Source organism: Suncus etruscus, chromosome 12 (assembly GCF_024139225.1).
Source record: "Suncus etruscus isolate mSunEtr1 chromosome 12, mSunEtr1.pri.cur, whole genome shotgun sequence".
NCBI classification, from domain to species: Eukaryota; Metazoa; Chordata; class Mammalia; order Eulipotyphla; family Soricidae; genus Suncus; species Suncus etruscus.
Genome location: NC_064859.1, coordinates 8,825,764 through 8,844,145, shown reverse-complemented (window position 1 = coordinate 8,844,145; position 18,382 = coordinate 8,825,764). Strand labels below are relative to the sequence as shown.

Here is an 18,382-nt window from a genome sequence, read left to right as displayed (position 1 = left end):
GTTGTTCTATATACTTTATGAGGGGTGTTCTTTTTATGACTGAAACCCAGCTACAAAATGTTTGGTCTTAAATAAAAATATTAATTTTTAAGAAATGACCCCTGAGATTCAGCTCTCAGGTTTTTAGCCTCAGTCCCATGGAAGCGGGACAGGATGATCATGGCTTCAAGCCCTGCCCCTTGATTGATAATTTGCCAGTAGCATCACCACCCTTGGTCCCAAGTGTTACCACTTGTCATGTTCCTTATGCGCTCACAGCCATAGTGAGGTGAGCACTCTGCTTATCCCATTTTGCAGATGAGAAAATTGAGGCTTGGGCTGAAGAGATAGCACAACAGTAGGGTGTTTGCCTTGCACACCACCAACACAGGTCGGACCCCAGTTCGATTCCCGGCATCCCATATGGTTCCTGAGTCTGCCAGGGGTGATTTCTGAGCAAAGAGCCAGGAGTAAACCCTGTGCACCGCCGGGTGTGACCCAAAAACAAAAAAATGAAAAAAATTGGGACAGAGCGATAGGGTTTGCCTTGCACAAGGCCGAGTTGAGGCTTGGGGCTGGACAGAGAGCACAGCAGGTGAATACTTGCCTGGCATGCAGATGACCTGAGTTGGATCCCTAGCACCATGTATGTTTCCCAAGACCTAACAGACGTGAAAGAAAAGGAAACTGGTTCAGAGAGTCAGTGAAGTGTCATTGTTTCATAACTTTATAACTCTCGTGTGACAGAGCTTTGCTGGGGCATTGGGCTTCCCAGCTATTAGGCCACCTGCCCCCCTCAGTCCTGTCCCTCAAGCTTCCTTGTCCTATCATTCCTTATGTACAGAAGATGCCATGGCAGGTGAGCACAGAACTCACTTTGGATGGTTCTCTGTGTGCTCAAGAAAAGTGTGACTCTTTATATGGCATGGCAAGCACCAACTCACATGCCAGAGGAGTTATGAGGCTTAAAAATTTAGGTGAGGGGGCCATTGAGACAGTCTAGGTGTATGGGGTAGTACTTGGTTTGCATGCAGCCCACTCTAGCTGGAACCTCAATTTCCCAATGAGCTCTGAAGGACCCTGAAGACCATCTGGGTGACCTGGGGACCTCCCTGCACCACAGGTCTAAGCAGCACCAGTCTTGGGCCCTTGCATTGAACCACCAGCTGGATAGCCAATAATTGCTAGGAATGCCAATACTTATAATAATAATCATTATTATGGTGATAGCTACAGGCCTGATTTCCATGTGTCCAGCCTGCCCTGCCTCCATTTCTACCTCCCCTCCCTTCCTCCGAGGTCACACTCCTGTTCTGTCCTCCACAGGCAATGGACCTGCCCCCACCCCTCCCCAACAGGCCTCCACCTGAGGACTATTATGAGGAGGCTCTTCCACTGGGGCCTGGAAAGGCCCCTGAGTACATCAGCTCTCACAGTAAGTTCTGGTCCCTCAGGGCTGGTGCTGAGATGGGGAGGAAGCCCCTTCTCTGACGTCAAAGCCTGCCCCCCCACCTCCAGTCAAACCTGCCCACCTCTGAAGAGGTTTTGGTTTGGTTTGGTTTGGGTTATTTGGGGGAGGGGGTTGGGCCACATGCAGCAATGCTCAGGGGTTACTCTTGGCTCTGCACTCAGAAATTGCTCCTGGCAGGCTCAAGGGACCATATGGGATGCCAGCAATTGAACCCAGGTCCATCTGGGTCAGCCACATGCAAGGTAAACCCCCTGTCACTGTGTTATTATTCCGGCCCCATGAGGCAGAGTTTGGAACCTCTCCAGCATAGTCTGGGGTGAGAGCCTGGTACATGTGCAGGGCAGAGCACGTACTCACAGGGATGGACTGGCCTCAGTTCTGTTTCCACGTTCACTGTGTGTGCTCATGGACCAAGCAGATTATAAAGTCAAATCTTCACAGTGTAAAGGCCTGTGTCTCCACCCCACCTTCTCACACTATGCAATGACTAAATGTGAACCTTGCAAAAATCTTGGCAACAGTACAAGGCACCATCACCAAGATGAATTCAAAATCAACTGCACCATGAGGCTGAAGCATTTCAGGCTGTGCTGACCTATGTTGCATTTCTCAGGTGAAGGGCACCCAGGAGAGAGTGGGAAGACTTTAAACAGCCCTGGTCTAAATCAGGGTAATGTGTGGACACTGGTGGTGGTGGTAGGATGGGAGTGACACATGAGTGACACACAAGGTCCAAGTCTTAGAACCTTGATTTCTGTTTATCAGCCCATCATTTTAGAACGCCTTTGTGTTTTTTATCCTTACCTTTCCTCCTCCCCTTTTTAATTGTGATAATGGGGAGTCACGGGCATCTATTTGCAAATTAGTTGCACACTTTAATTCGTGGTGCTCACTGGGGAATGGACTCTTGATTGTGATCCCAAAGGACAGTGCCTCCAGAATGACACGTAGCACGGTTCTAGGAATCAGACTTTCCAGGTGGTAGGTGACTTATTTTATCCACTCAAGGACATGGGGGTGAGGGCAAGGCTGAGTTTCAGGTCCAACCTACAGCTAGAGGAGGTTACTCCCCCTCCGAAGTAAATGAATTGCTGTGAATCCCTGGAGCAATGGGGGTCCCAGGACAGGAGGGAAGGGAAGGCTGCAGGGAAGGCCAGGATCTGGCCAGAGCAATGGACAAATTCATCTGGGAACACCCTTCCTTCAAACAGTGTCTGATACTGCAGGAGTCTGAGTACATTACCCAATCCCCCCACCTTTTTTTTCTACTTTCTGCCTGGAAGCCCTCAGTCCACTTTTGAGGTGTTGCTGGTATCTGAGACCTAGGCAGAGCAGGCTGAGAATGTGGTAGGGAGCTGGATGTCCTCATTCAGGTCCTGCTGTGCTCCAGAAAAAGAGGCTACGGCTGGGAGCCCAGAACAGGTTCGGCAGAACCATGCTGGGTGGGAACAAGTTGGGGTAGGTGAAGGAGCCTTTGGGGGCTGCACAGCTGTCCCTGGAGCAGGAGCTCAGCTTTTCGTCAGGCTCCCTCTCTAGCACACTCGATGAGGCCTCGATTTCCTCAGTTGTCAGTCAGGGCAGATGCCAACCACGGTGTGTAAGGAGATGGCAGTGAGGATGGTTGCTGGCCATGTCTAGCACATCTTGTGTGCCAGGCCCTACTCTAAGTGTAGCTCTGTATCTCGTCACTGATCCAAGGAGGGATTGTCCATGTCACTCCAGAACAGCAGAATGTGAAATGCAGTGACATCTTCCTAGGTGACTCTGGAACTAGCAAAGATAGATTTTCACTCAAATCCAATAATCCCAGAGCCCTCAACCAAGTGGAATTCAAAACTGAACATGTTTACCCAAGTTCCCTCAAATTCCATTCCATGGGGTTTGATATCATTTCTCTTTTTATGCATAGTTGGTGAGATCTGGCTATATACATTTCATTTCAACTGATGTTCCTTAGTCTAACCTACAGCTATAAATTGAATCTCTAGGGACACAGTGCAAGAATCTGCATTGTATAAGATCCCCTATTATGCTGGTGCAAAAGAAAAATTTAAGACCCCAGCCCCTGTGTTGTATGGCCTCTGTGGTACAAATGAGCATCGGCACTGTTGTCCGCAGCCTGGTTCACAGTCTGATTGTGTCTGAATCCATCTCTGAGGAGAGGAAAGGGTACTCTTAATCTCTTTGTGTGTGGGAGGAGGGTTTGGGGGATTCGTATCTGGCAGTGCTCATGGGTTACTCCTGGCTTTTTGTGCTCAGAAATCCCTCAGGCAGGCCCGGAGGACCATATGGGATGATGCCAGGAATCGAACCTGGGTCTGTCCTTTGTTGGCTGCATGCAAGGCAAACACCCTACCTGCTATCCCTCCAGCCCTGGTACAGTCATTTATTTCTTATTTATTGGCCTCTTGGTCAGTAGCAGACCGGAAGTCCACTGTGATCCTAGCAGGCTAGCTATGAAGTGCCCTGTATCCCAAACAGCCTCAGCTGGAGCAGGTGTACAGGCCAAGCCTGTGGGACCAAACTCTAGATGTTTGAATAGCACCAAAAGAACATATTTTCCAGATATGCCCTCTGCTTTAGGTGATGTGGCAGAGTTCTTTGGTATTTGATGGTATAAGGATGATATAAGGAAGAATTCAAGTGATTGGGCTGTGCTTCCTGCAGTACTGAGACCATGGCTGTGACTGGGACACATGTGCACCCGTGCGCACGTGCGTGTACACACACACACACACACACACACACACACACACACAGTCTTGAAGGATAACTAGCAGTTCTCTGGCATAAACTAAGAATACAAAAGAATAGATGCACATGGTGCGAAGGTGCCATAGAACCCATAAGGGCGTTTCCTGGGGACGGGAAGCCCTGAAGTCCTGTGGAGTGCTAGAGCAGAGAGGCAGAGAAGGGGAGTGTGTCGGGGTCTTTCCCACTCAGTACCACGCAGCCAATCTGCATTTTGCTGAAGGGCGGCTCTTCCAACCCCACAGATGGCTGCAGCCCAGCTCACTCGGTTATGGATAGTTACTACGAAGATGCGGATAGCAGCTACCCTGCCACCAGGATGAACGGGGAGCTGAAAGCCTCCTGTGAGTAGCGGGTGAGCCTGCCAGTGCTTCTGTGCCTGCAGGTACAGCCCCTCACCCTCAGGGCCCCAGAGGCTCAGGGGTGGCTGGGACTTGTGGAGACCGACCACAGGGGAAGTGCACATTCTCTCTGAGCCTTCCCATTGTGAAAAGGGGTGTGCAGGGCTTTGTAAGAATCCCCGGCCTGTGGATGCAGAGATGGAGTGCCAGTAGTGGGGTCGACAGTGGAGTCACTGATGCTCACCACAGCCTGTGTTGCGGGAGGCGTTGGGACCTAAACCACTTATTGATGAGACCTGAAGACGCCAAGCCACTGACATTCCCCAGTCAGTGGTCAACCATCAGAACCCAGAGCACAGAGCTTGGGCATCTCCAGACCCACAACCCCGTGCCCCTCCCCACACGATGACTGCCACCTCAGGGGCCATGATGGGAGGGACCGCTACCCAGGGATAGCACCCATGATCCTCTCCTGGGGTGCCTGCAGACAATGATTCCGATGCCATGAGCAGCTCCTATGAGTCCTACGATGAGGAGGAGGAGGATGGGAAGGGGCCGCCGCCCCCACACCAGTGGCCCTCAGAAGAGGCCTCCATGCACCTGGTGAGGGACTGCAGGATATGTGCCTTTCTGCTTCGGAAAAAGCGCTTCGGGCAGTGGGCCAAGCAGCTGACCATCATCAGGGATGACCAGCTCCTGGTGAGTGGCACCTGGTGGGGGTGGGTGGCACACCCCTCAGCGGCACAGGCGCTTGCCTCATGGGCATGACTGTTGTGTGTGCGCATGTGTCTGTGAGTGCACTGTATGTATGTTTTGCATGTGGACCTGTGTGTTGTGTGTGCCTGCACATGTGTGTACCTTGTATATGCAAGCACTTGTGTGTATGTGTGCAGGCCACATCTCCTTGGTGTGAAAGTGCACCTGCCTTCCTGTCTCTTCAGGCGTGGCTCACACATGGCGGCTGTAGAAACCGGAGCTCTCCCACTCTAATAAAGATTTTTTAATAATTTGAAGATGTGATATATATAGACTTTACCAAGTTTTTATTCAATAAGAGACAGTTTTTAAAAATTTCTTTAAAGTGGTGGTGTGCCTTGCATGCACTAGCCCAGTATGGACCACAGTTCGATCCCCCGGCATCCCATATTGTCCCCCAAGCCAGGAACGATTTTTTAGTACATAATCAGGAGTAACCCCTGAGCGTCACCGGATGTGGCCCAAAAACAAACAAACAAACAAAATGATGTAAAAATTTCTTTGAAGTAAGGTTTGGTGCCAAAGGCAAGGCTTAAAGGACTAGAATGTACAGTTTGCATATAGGAACCCTGGTTCAATCCCAGCACGGCACAGTCTCCCCTCACACTGAGCTGGGAATAGCCCCTGGGCACTACTGCCAGATGTGACAACAAACCAAAACTTGAATTAATAAACAATAGAGAAAAATCAAATAAGAGAGGCAGTAGAGAGTAGGGACCAATCCCTGATACTGTATGGTCTCCCAAACATGGCTGAGTATGACCCCACTGGTGTGGTCCCAATACCACAGGACTAGAACGGCAAAGCACCCTGGGCCCTGTCTGAACTGCTGACTCTGGGAGGCCAGGAATCATAAGCAGAGGCACCCAGCCTCCAAGCACTACATGGAAGACCAAAAAATAATTTTAATAAAACATAAAATAAATCTTAAACTGGAAAGAAATCTTTAAGGGCTGGAGTATATTCTGTCACGAGAAAAGCCAAGTTCAGTCCCTGGCCGGGGTGTATCTCACAATAAATTATAATAATAAATAAATCTAAGGCCATTTCTCTTGCTAAATGGTGCCTCCTGGGTACCCTGAGAGCCCTTGAGTCCTGAAGGCTGCCCCAAAATACCCATGCTTGTCACCCACTATTCAGGTTTCCCTGGTAGTTAATCTGCCATCCTTGACCTCATGCTCTGCTCGCAACTGATGAAGTGTGTGGGCCACTCCACTTACCCCTTATAACTGGCTCTTTCCCCCTCCTGCCATTCACCATTTTTCTGGCTACTTCCCTTCCAGTGCTACAAAAGTTCCAAGGAACGGCAGCCACACATGCGGCTGGCTCTGGAGAGCTGCAGCGTCGTCTACGTGCCCAAGGATGGCCGCCACAAAAGGCATGAGCTGCGCTTCTCCCAGGGTGCTACTGAGGTCTTGGTGCTGGCGCTACAGAGCCGGGAGCAGGCCGAGGAATGGCTGAAGGTAAGGGTCTGCACCCTGCACCCACTTGACCCCCATTCCACAAGCCCTGGAAGGCTTGTGTACAGTCATGGGGCTGGGCATCTGCAAAAGACCTTGGACTGGAGAACTCTGCTGCCTTGTCATACATCCCCCTGCCACGTTGGTACATCAGGGAAAGGTACATCCACCTATACCATCTCCTGTGTCTGGGAAGCACAGAAAGGACCAAAGGTGGTTGGTTTGAATCCCGGTGTCCCATATGGTCCCCCGTGCCTGCCAGGAGCTATTTCTGAGCAGACAGCCAGGAGTAACCCCTGAGCAACGCTGGGTGTGGCCCAAAAACCAGAAGAAAAAAAAAAAAAAAAAAGAAATACTGGGTACTGAGAGCTTATTAATGTGACCTCATTTACTCCTTATTATTCCCATTTTACAAGTAGGGAAATGATGCACTGGGCACTGACATGACTTGTCAAAAGTCACGTGACATGTTGCATTGAGGACTGGAAAGGAATAAGGATTTCCTTGACAGTACTGACTTGGACATTTTGGTGGCCCACGGATGTCTCAGTCCCGATCTAGACAGCATGTTGGCTGTGTGCCATGCAGCATCTCCACTACCCACACTGTGAGAGGTTCTTGGAAGGATCTAAGGGGCACCACGTGAGCTCTTGGCTGCCTTTCACCCTCCTGCCAGCCTGGGAACCTGTTCCCCTTCCCGTTTCACTATCAGCCCTTCCCTCTACTCTGATCTTCACGCTGGAACAAAAAGCCTCTTTCTCCCTTCCTTCCTGTGATAACCAGCTTGCCCACTGCAATGGTCAGTGCTTCCTGAACTGCCTTTGTCTCAGGAAGGGAAGAAAACCAGAGCACCTGCCTTTGAGGAGTGCCTCCAAGGTTGGGTCAGAAGGAGGGATCCTGGATCCGGCTTTGGCGTCTGGTCCGGTGAGGCCTCAGCCTGCAGCTCACAGAGCAGGAGAGCCACTGGAGCTTCTGGCCTTTCAGCCTCTCTTCCTAGTCTGCCCTAGGCTATGAAATTGGCCGTGGCCCTTGGGCTGGTGTAGGACACACTGACAGATCCTTGTGAAGCTGTCTACTATAGCCATTCTTCCTTCTGCCTGCCCAGTAGTTTCTGAGGAAATCATGGCTTGGTGAGTGATCAGCTGCTGCAGGATACTGTGAGGGTCCAAGATGCTCACAGAAAGGCTCCATCATGCAGGTTGCCATGCTCAGTTTACACCCATCTTCTCAAGAGTCCTCTGACCCCGGGGGAGAAGCCAAGGACAAGTATTGATTGCAGCTGGAGAAGTCCAGGTTGGAGCAGGACCACAACAGCTAAGGAGTGAGGGCACTAGATGTAAACTTTGGGCCTCTCAATTCCCAGCCCTGAATTTTCTATCCTAGGGACAGGCATGGGAGAACGTGTATGCAACACCCAGAAGTGTAGCAAAAGGTTATGATGCTCCCTCTCTTCTGCCCAGTGACCACACTGCACCTTCACTGTGCCCAGCCTCTGCTCACAGCTTTGCGTTCTCTTTACACAGGCCATCCGAGAGGTGAGCAAGCCCATCGGGGGAGCAGAAGGAGTGGATGTGCCCAGATCTCCAGCCACCCAGTGTAAGCTGGACCTGGACAAGGTACATCTGTCTTTTGTGGGAATCCTGGGTGGGGTAAGGGTGCACTCGGCATGGGCTCTGGCCCCAGAACATTCCCAGGCCACACAGGGTGCTGTGGTACAACTTGAGAAATATCTGCAAAATGAATATGTCCTGTGTGCTGGATGGATTTCCTCAGCCCAGTGCTGAGCAAGCAGAGGCAGGCATGGCTAAGATGCTAACTTTGAATGAGCTTTGGGAGAGTCAGTCAGGGAAGGACACTACCCAAGCTGGCCTTGAATTGGCATTCCTCAATGGTTCTCAACCGCTGGCCTGAGTATTGTGGGGGTTGTGCAGTGTGGGCCACAGTCCTCAAGCCAAGGGGAAGGTCTACAATCCATATAGTTGGATCTTACAAATACAGAATATGACTAGTGCCAGCAGTGTTCTAATACCTTACTGTCACTTTATGCCTGCAACAATTCTTCAGTGAAATGTTTCCAGATGAATGTGCCAGCACAGGGACTGACCCTAAGGTCCACCACTAGTGGAAACTTAACTTAGATGGACACCCAGAGGGCCTGGTTGCCTTGGCCCTCACTTTTCCAAATGGTATCCTAAGACCCACTCCATCCTGGGGAGAAAGCAGGGATGCTTTTCTTGCAGAAGGCACAGATTCTTAAACCATTTAGAGTGGTCCTGGAAAGCTACTATGATAGGGACTGGAATTGGCTGGAGAGAATAGGGGTTTTAGAGAAGAAAATCCCAATGTTGAACCATAAAGAACAAGCAAGATTACACAGATGCAAACGTAGACCGAGGGATGGGAGGAGACACAATAGAAGGTGCCACAGGGAAGGAAGGATTGAAAACAGGGCACAGGTGTAGGACAGCATGTGCTTGACTGTGTGTGGGTGATCGTGTATCAGCAGGTGCATCTGAGTGTTTGTGTGTGTGATTATGCACAGGGATGGTTATACATGTGTTTGTGTGTTCAGGCACCTAAATGGTGCAGAGAAAAGAGACAGCTATGAAGTGAAGCTCCCCGGAAGCTGAATGCCACTGGTAGAGGGGTGGGTTGTGTACACAGTATCAATGGGTCTGTTTCAAGGTAATCCTGGATCAGTGATGGTTCTGGATTTCTTCCCACTTGCCTCTTGATGACAAAAATGTTTTCTAATAACTGATGCACACCAGATAGAACCACAACTTTCTGTTTCACAGTGTTTATGGGGTGCCGCTCCATATTTGCTCTACCCCATTTCTGACAGCTGCCATTTTTTCTAGCCTCTGGAAACTGGAGGAAGCACATGACCTCTCTAAACCCACCCCAACCCCAAACCTTGGGACTATCCTAGCCCAGCAGTCCTGGAGGTGCTTATCAGGCAAGATTTGGGGCCTCAGAACTTTGAAATTTCTTCTTTTTTATTTAAGTTATTGGGTCTGTACCATTTCTTTCCCCTCCCCTCACCCCTTCCTTGCTGTTTTTGACATTGTTGCAATAACTGGAGCTGCCCACTTCCATGACTGTGGAAGTCCCTGGATTCTGGCTTGTGATGCTCACACACATGGCTGCAAAGTTTGCTTCAGTTGTTCTCCTTTACTGTGGTGCCTCCAGATATACTCGTTGGGGCCCTCTTACGGAAACTCGAAGATCACAGAAGTGGTACTTACCCAGTCATGACTGTAAGGCTAGCACATGTACTCCTTACAGGAATTATAGTTCCTGGCTGTAATACTCAGATATCTTTTTAGTGGTGTTGCTCCCCACTGTGGTGATGCTTAGGCACACTTGACTGTGGTATGGCCAGAAATTGCCTGTGGCACCAGTGACCGTAGACAGCAGAGCTGCCAGGCGAGGGATTAGAGTTTATGACCATAGGTTCATTATGAAAGCTCTGTAAGTCACTGCACTATTGCTCCAGGCCTATAATGCCCCTCACCAAGTGGGTGGCTGTCTTCTCTTTCCTGTCCTCAGTCTGGCTTCACAGCTTAGCTTGGTAAAATGAGATTAAAAAAATAAAACCCACACAGGGTGATACCTTACAACAGGGGTCTCAAACTCGCAGCCCGCGGGCCATTTGCGGCCCTCCGTACAACATTTTGTGGCCCACGGCCAGCCTTCAAATATCGAAGTATTCGCGATTATTCGCTTACCGAATAATCGCAATAAAAATCGCATTAGTAAGAAAAAAATCGCATTAAACATTTGCGTACCCGAACGGAACTGCTTGGGGTATGCGAATGTTTTTTTTTTGTTTTTTGTTTTTGGGCCACACCCGGTGACGCTCAGGGGTTACTCCTGGCTATGCGCTCAGAAGTCGCTCCTGGCTTGGGGGACCATATGGGACGCCGGAGGATCGAACCGCGGTAGGTCTGTCCAAGGCTAGCGCAGGCAGGCAGACACCTTACCTCTAGCGCCACCGCCCGGCCCGGGGTATGCAAATGTTTAATGCGATTTTTTTCTTACTAATGCGATTTTTATTGTGAATATTCGGTAAGCAAATAGTCGCGAATACTTTGTGCCTAGTGCAGACATCATTTCCGCTGCTCCTGCCCACTGTCCATTGCATTATCGGAGGCCTAAGGGGGAGAAGGGAGAGAAGTTTATTACAGAATTAGATTTTGTCATACCTTCATCATGACTTCATCAAAGCCTGCAGTGAAGAGAAAGATTGATGACGAGCACAGACAATTTCAGGAAAAGTGGGAGACGTAGTATTTCTTTGTTGAGCACAGGGGCATCCCCACATGTCTTATTTGCTCAGAGAAAGTCGCAGTGCACAAGGAATACAACTTGAAACACCATTATTCAACTAAATGTGTAAAATATCAAGGAAAGGAGAGAGCCAAGCGGGTTGCCAGTCTTAAAGCATGTCTAATGAGGCAACAAGATTTCAAGAAAGCAACCAAAGAGAATGTTGCATCAGTCGAAGCTAGCTATATGGTTAGTGAGATGATTGCTAAGGCACGGAAACCATTCACAGAAGGAGAGTTTGTTTAAAAAATGCATATTACAGGCTGTAAGTATTATCTGTCCGGAAAAGAAAGGTCAGTTTAGCAAAATCAGCCTTTCTGTCAACACTGTGGCAGAGCGCATTTCTGACATGTCAAGTGACATCATCAACTGTGTGAAAAAGCCAAATGGTTTTTTTTTTTGGGGGGGGCCACACCCGGCAGTGCTCAGGGGTTACTCCTGGCTGTCTGCTCAGAAATAGCTCCTGGCAGGCACGGGGGACCATATGGGACACCGGGATTCAAACCAACCACCTTTGGTCCTGGATCAGCTGCTTGCAAGGCAAACGCCTCTGTGCTATCTCTCCAGGCCCAAGCCAAATGTTTTGATGCATACTCAGTTGCTCTTGACAAGGGCACAGATATAACAGACACTACACAGCTCACAATTTATGTCCGTGGTGTTGATTGCAATTTTGAATTGACAGAGGAGCTGCTCACAATAATTCCAATGCATGGCCAGACCACCGCTAATGAGATATTTCAGCGTCTGTGTGATGCCATTGAGAATGCAGGTTTGCCATGGAAGAGGTTTGTTGGAATAATAACCGATGGAGTGCCATCGATGACAGGGAGGAAAAATGGACTGTGGCACTTGTTCAAAAAAAAAAACTTGAAGAGGAGGGTGTAGAGAAGGCCATTGCTCTTCACTACATTATCCATCAGCAGGCCCTTTGCAGTAAATGCCTGCCGTGTGACAATGTGATGTCTGTTGTTGTGAAATGCATCAACCAAATCAGATCCAGGGGCTTAAAGCACAGGAGGTTCCATGCTTTTTTAGAGGAAATGGAGTCAGAATATGGAGATGTGCTCTATTTCACCCAGGTACGTTGGCTCAGCAGGGGAAATGTCCTGAAAAGATTTTTTAAGTTGAGAGAAGTGAAAGTCTTCATGGAGAAGGATAGGGATGCTGTTTCTGAGTTGAATGATCACAAATGGCTCATGGGCTTAGCTTTTTTTGTTGACATCACACATAAGCTGAATGTACTAAACAAGATGTTACAAGGCCGGGGGCAGCTTATCAGTGTTGCCTATGACAACGTGAGAGCATTCTCCACAAAACTTGTGTTATGGAAATCCCAGCTCTCTCAGACAAACCTTTGCCATTTCCCAGCATGCAAGGAACTTGTGGATGCAGGCATGCCATTCAGTGGTGAGAAATATGTTGATGCTATTTTTAAGCTAGAGAAGGAATTTGATCACAGATTTGCAGACTTCAAAAAGCACAGAGCCACTTTCCAAATTTTTGTGGACCCCTTTTCCTTTGATGTGCAAGATGCCCCTCCTGTGCTTCAAATGGAGCTCATTGACCTACAGTGCAGCTCTGATCTCAAAGCCAAGTTCAGGGAGATTAGTGGAAAAGCAGACATGAATGGGCAATTTTTGAGAGAATTGCCCCCCAGCTTCCCTGAGCTTTCCCAAATGTTCAAGCGCACCATGTGCCATTTGGGGAGCACATATTTGTGTGAAAAGTTATTCTCCACATTGAACTTCAATAAGTCAAAGTACAAGTCTGGACTTAATGATGATCATCTTCAAGCCATACTGAGGTCTCAACTGCTTCCTCTCTAAAGCCAAATGTGGTTCAAATTTGTGAGAAGAAGCACTGTCAAGTCTCTGGCAGCAAGGAATAGGCAAATGATGCCATGTTCAGAAGAACTGTTCATGATCTTCACTCAATGTTCTATTCATGTTCAGAAGAAATAATTAAAACTGTTAATAATAACGTTTGAGGACTTTTTTTTTTCGTTAAATCCCTTATGTGGCCCTGCCTCACCCCGACTTTGCCTACTGTGGCAAATTGAGTTTGAGACCCCTGCCTTACAACATCATCATGGCTGGGACTTCTTGATGACCACTAAAAGAGTTATAATTCAGATGGACAAAAACAGCCTTTAAGAGAGGACTCATTCCCCCCATTTCCACAATTAATAGCTGGTACTAGAAGCATAACCTCTTCCAATACTCTTCTGAACACTGCTCCATCTCCCGTGGGATAATATGTACTGAATGAAGGGATGACTGAATGGTGTAGTGAGTCCAGTGTTGGCTGGCAATGAATTGTTACCACAGTGTGTGAGTGTATGTGTGTGTTTGCTCTGCTGTCATTTAAGATGGGATCATAATGAACTCCTCTCAAGGGGCTCACCAAGTTGTGATTATTGTCATACTGTCCACGCACATTGTCACCTTGATCCATCCCCCAAGCAAGACTTACTTTTCCCAGAATGACACTGTCTCTTTTCTGTTGTATTTTAGCTAACAAAAATAGTGTTAACATTTATCGTTTTGATGTAGAATGTTTCTGAAGCACACCAGTACAAAAGTGCCAAAGAGCCTTCCCCACTGATGCTATAGTGCAGAGTGTCCTTTTTATGTCCTTTCCAGTCTTCCTCTTCATACCTCCCTCCACTTCCTCCCTTCCTGCTTGGTAATCTAGCTTTTGTAATCCAAGACCCAGGCTATGTCATTGTTGATATTGTCTTTTCTCTTGCTTTGTTTTCCTGTCCAGATTGTTCCTTTACCCTCTGATTTATTTTGCTTGACATGATACCCTTCAATTCCATTAAAGTTGCATGATTTCTTACTTTCTTTATAATGCAATCTTTTTCATTGTGCATAGATACCATTAGACATTTGGATTGTTTGCATATCCTGACTGTTGTATTAAATAATGTAATGAAAAGAGTAGTATGTATATTTTTCAAAAATAATGGTTGTTGGGGGAGGGTGTGTGTGTGTATGTTGGAGAGTGTTGAAGCCAAGAAGTGGAATTTCTAGGTCATATTCTTATTCATATTTTTCTATTCTTATTTTTGAGAAGTTTTTATAGAGTCTGAGACAGACAACGTTCCCACCAACAGTAAATGAAGGTTCTTTTTAACTGCACCTCCACACTGGTTGTTCCCAGTCTTTTGATATATGCCCTTATAGCTGATGTCATTTTGATTTGCATTTCCCGATTATAAGTGATGATGAACATTTTTTTACTGTGCCTATTGGCTCTCTTATCCTCTTTCAGGAAGTGTATTTCATCTCTCTCCCCATTTTTTGTTAGAGTTAGCTGATTTTTTTTTTGCTATTGAACTTTGTGAGTGCTTTACATATGCTGAGTATTAGTTTTTTTAAAAGAATGTATTCCTTTTATTTTTAATTATAAGGACAAAGATGGACAGAAAGAGGACAAGGTAAAGTTACAGTGGAAGGACAATCACCCATAAACAAAATTCTTAGAAGAAATCCCCTTGCTGATACCTTAATTTTGAACTTCCAGCCAAAGAACATTAAAAAAAAAAATAGAACCCACATACAATTACTTTGTCCCTCAAGTCCCCAGATTGTAGTACACTATAACATTTCTTAGCAGTACACAAAGCAATCTAAGGCCATAAAACTTATGTATGAGTATTAGTTCTTAATCTGATGCATGATATACAACTTTTCTTTCTTCTATTAAGTAGGATGTCTCTTTATTTTAGTCTCTGTTTCTTTTGCCATACAAGACCTTTTTAGTTTTATATAGTCCCATTTGTTTATTCCTGCTTTTGTTTTTCTTGCTAACGGAGTTTGAGTCATTGTCAATTCTTCCTATACCCATATCCTGACAAATACTGCCTATGTTTTCCTCAATGTATTTTATAGATTCTGGCTTGTTCTGTAACACTACTTGAATTAACTTGTGTGTGGTGTGAGATATGGATCCAATTTCATGTTTTTGCTGTGGCTACCCAGTTTTTCCAGAATCCTCATGCATCCAGCTTCTTTGAGGATGACATTCTCTAAAGTAGATCTTCACTGAAAGCCTTGACCCCTCTGGTGGTCTGTCCTCCATAGGATCACTAGAAATAACTTTCTGAGTTCATGGCATTACATTGGTATCCCACTCAACACCACCCTCACCACAGTTCCCTGACCACTGCCCAGTGCTGTCCACACTCTTAGGATGTTCACCTCAGTCCATTATAAGCCATTCACTCCTTGTTAAGCAATGTTAAGGAAGACCTTGAAAACCTACCCACCCCAGGTCCTAGCTGTGCTCCCCATGAGAGGAACATGATACTGGCTAGTAAACCATAGACAGATTGGAACCAACAAGGGGGAATCATCTTGTCCACCTTGTAAGCAGGGCTGTGTGTCCCTCCACCCTCCACAGAGGCTGTCCCAAGAGAAGCAGACCTCAGACTCTGACAGCCTGGGAGTGGGCGACAACTGTTCCAGTCTTGGCCGTGAACATGGTAAGAGTCTGTGAGATCAAGTGGAAGAACTTGGAGTTTGGGGGCAGGGAGCCTTACCTCAGGCAAGCAGGACAAGCCCAGAGATCTGGGCCAGTCCTCATGTTTGATAGAGCTGGAGGAAAGGCAGAGATGATGGATCTGGGACAATAGGCCCCTCCTTTCCAATGTGAACAGGGAAAGGGAAGAAGAGCAGCCTGGCAGAGCTGAAGGGTTCCATGAGCAGGGCTGCAGGCCGCAAGATCACCCGCATCATCAGTTTCTCCAAAAAGAAGGCACTGGTTGATGACCTGCAGACATCCTACACCGATGAAGAGGTTCCATGCTGCGGTGGGTATAGGAAGAGGTGGGAGGATCAAGGCCCACACGGGCCTGGCTAGGAGACCCTCAAATCTCAGAGCAGAAGATTTCTAAGCTAGTGAATGACTCCGCTCTCCCAGTAATCCCTGTCACTCCTTCGCTTCTCCCATGAGACCCTGGCACTCAACATAAGGACAGGTCAGCTAAGCCCACTTTTTCTATACTGCTTGGGACCTGAGCTCTGGTTACCCTATGTGTGGACCTCAGATATCTAATGATGAGAGTATCATACTCTCTGCATATATGTTCCAGGTCAGTCTCATAGGGACATTTTCCTTGTAAATGCGCTCTCAGTTAAATATGGTTTGGAAGGGAAACCATGTATTTTTGTTCATATAAATGTGATGCTTCACTAGAATTGAATAATCATTTTGTGGGCATCTATAGTTGTTGTAGAAATATAAAATATAGAGTCCTTGTGGTGAGGCCTTTCTTAGCACGACGCCGGTAGCCAGTTGGCCAGCAGGTCTGAAGGTTGCAAAATAACCACAGAGAGATTCACAAGCAGTCAGATGAAGTTTCAGGAGTCAACCAGCTTTATTTCACTGCCCTAACCTCCATGTGCATTTCTCCATATGGCTTCTAAGCTAAGTTTTCCGTGCAGCCTCTTTAGTGCTGCCCTCCAAGATCCCTTGCTGCCTTTCTCTGCTTTCCCTTCCCCCCAGGCAGCACTTATATTCCAAACCTCAGACCCCTCCCAAGTGTGGATGGGTCTGACCATCCAGGTGGATAAATAGGAAGTTGAAGGAGGGGATACCTACATATAGTAATAGTCTATCTAACCTTAAAATTGGTATCGAAGCACTTGGTCACTAAGACTACGTAACCAATGAATAGGGACATATTGTCTTCAAAATTCCATTTCTACAGTATGAAGTAAAGATCCCAGCCCATTGCCTATCAGTCTGGGCCTTGCTCGATTCTGAATTCTTTTTTTTTTTTTTTTTTTTTTGGTTTTTGGGCCACACCCGGCGTTGCTCAGGGGTTACTCCTGGCTGTCTGCTCAGAAATAGCTCCTGGCAGGCACGGGGACCATATGGGCCACCGGGATTCGAACAAACCACCTTTGGTCCTGGATCGGCTGCTTGCAAGGCAAACACTGCTGTGCTATCTCTCCGGGCCCGATTCTGAATTCTTGATCATGGCTATATGGGTCTGTTCCTCATGCTACCACCAGGGGTCCGCAGCATCCATTAGTTTTCTCTAGAAAATTGCTGACAGTTCTAGGGGAGAAGTTTTGCCTTTCACCCATTCTATACAGGGGTTCCTGCTTTCTGTATCTAGCTAGCTCCGATGTTCTAGAGGCCAAGCCACCAAGTAGAATTGTGGTTGTCAGGCCCAACTTCACAAATAGGAAGTAAGCCCCAAGAGAGACATTGTTCTCTTCTTCCCAACTAGAAGACAAAGACTTTCTAAGAACTTTGTCCTAGGAATAACCCACAAACTGGCCTTGAAGTTGCCTATTTGCCTTTCCTCCGTCTGAGCTGTAGGATCTGTTCTGATCAGCTCCTCTTCCAAGTATTAAATAGCAGAATCTAGCTGAGTTGAATTTAGAAATCTAATTGATTTGATTAAATAATTCATGGATTCAGATCCAGAGAGATTGCACAGTGGTTAGGGCACTTGCTTTGATGGCCAGCCAAAGTTCAAAACCTGACATCTCATATGGCCTCGAGGCTAGCTAGAGTGATTCCTGAGTTTAGAACCAGTAGTAACCTCTGAGCGACACCAGATATGTCCTCCCCTCAAAAAATACATGAAGAAAGCACCATCTTATTGAGCTAGTAGATAACATCCAAAAGCCGTACTATACACCAGACTTTACAATAGAGCCTTTCACATTAGAGGTGCTGGTTCTCTCCACAGCACCACAAAAACAATATTCAAGGGACAAGTCAAGATCCATGAGGATTAGCTGCGAAGGCTTAGTGGCTATAACACCAGTGTCTCCATTTGGACAGCTATTGTCATTTAACACAGGCTATCTGAACGTGCTGGTGAGTCACAGCTGGAAGGAACGCTGGTGCCGCCTCAAGTGCAATACTATGTATTTCCACAAAGACCGCACTGACCTGCATACCCACGTGAATGCCATCGCTCTCCGTGGCTGTGAGGTGGCACCAGGCTTTGGGCCCAGGCACCCATTTGCTTTCAGGATCCTGCGCAATCGGCAGGAGGTCGCCATCCTTGAGGTAAGAAAAGAGAGACTAGGTGACCCCTGTCAGTGGCAATTGAAAGGAGATTGCTGGGTGCTGGGTCCTGCTGGGGTCTTGCTGTGGATGTGACAGAATAGCAACAAAGGCCAGGAAACTAGTGGGCCAAGTGCCAAGCAGAGTTGCCAGTTAAAATACAGGATGCTAACTTACCTATGAATTTCAGACAAACAACAAAAAGACTGTCTTTTACATGAGTATACCTATGCATATTTGGGACATGCTTATAC

General features: G+C 47.3%; 1 protein-coding gene across 1 annotated transcript in view; it reads left to right on the top strand.

Annotated features, from left to right (window-relative positions):
* The window catches only part of AFAP1L1 (actin filament associated protein 1 like 1), a 79,457-nt gene that overhangs the window by 45,800 nt on the left and 15,275 nt on the right, over positions 1-18,382 (top strand). Inside the window, exons 5-12 of the mRNA XM_049785178.1 lie at positions 1,306-1,414; positions 4,447-4,545; positions 5,030-5,241; positions 6,582-6,761; positions 8,282-8,374; positions 15,501-15,582; positions 15,757-15,909; positions 17,920-18,131. Of these exons, the coding sequence (XP_049641135.1) occupies positions 1,306-1,414; positions 4,447-4,545; positions 5,030-5,241; positions 6,582-6,761; positions 8,282-8,374; positions 15,501-15,582; positions 15,757-15,909; positions 17,920-18,131 (1,140 nt within the window). The remainder of the gene's footprint in view (positions 1-1,305; positions 1,415-4,446; positions 4,546-5,029; positions 5,242-6,581; positions 6,762-8,281; positions 8,375-15,500; positions 15,583-15,756; positions 15,910-17,919; positions 18,132-18,382) is intronic.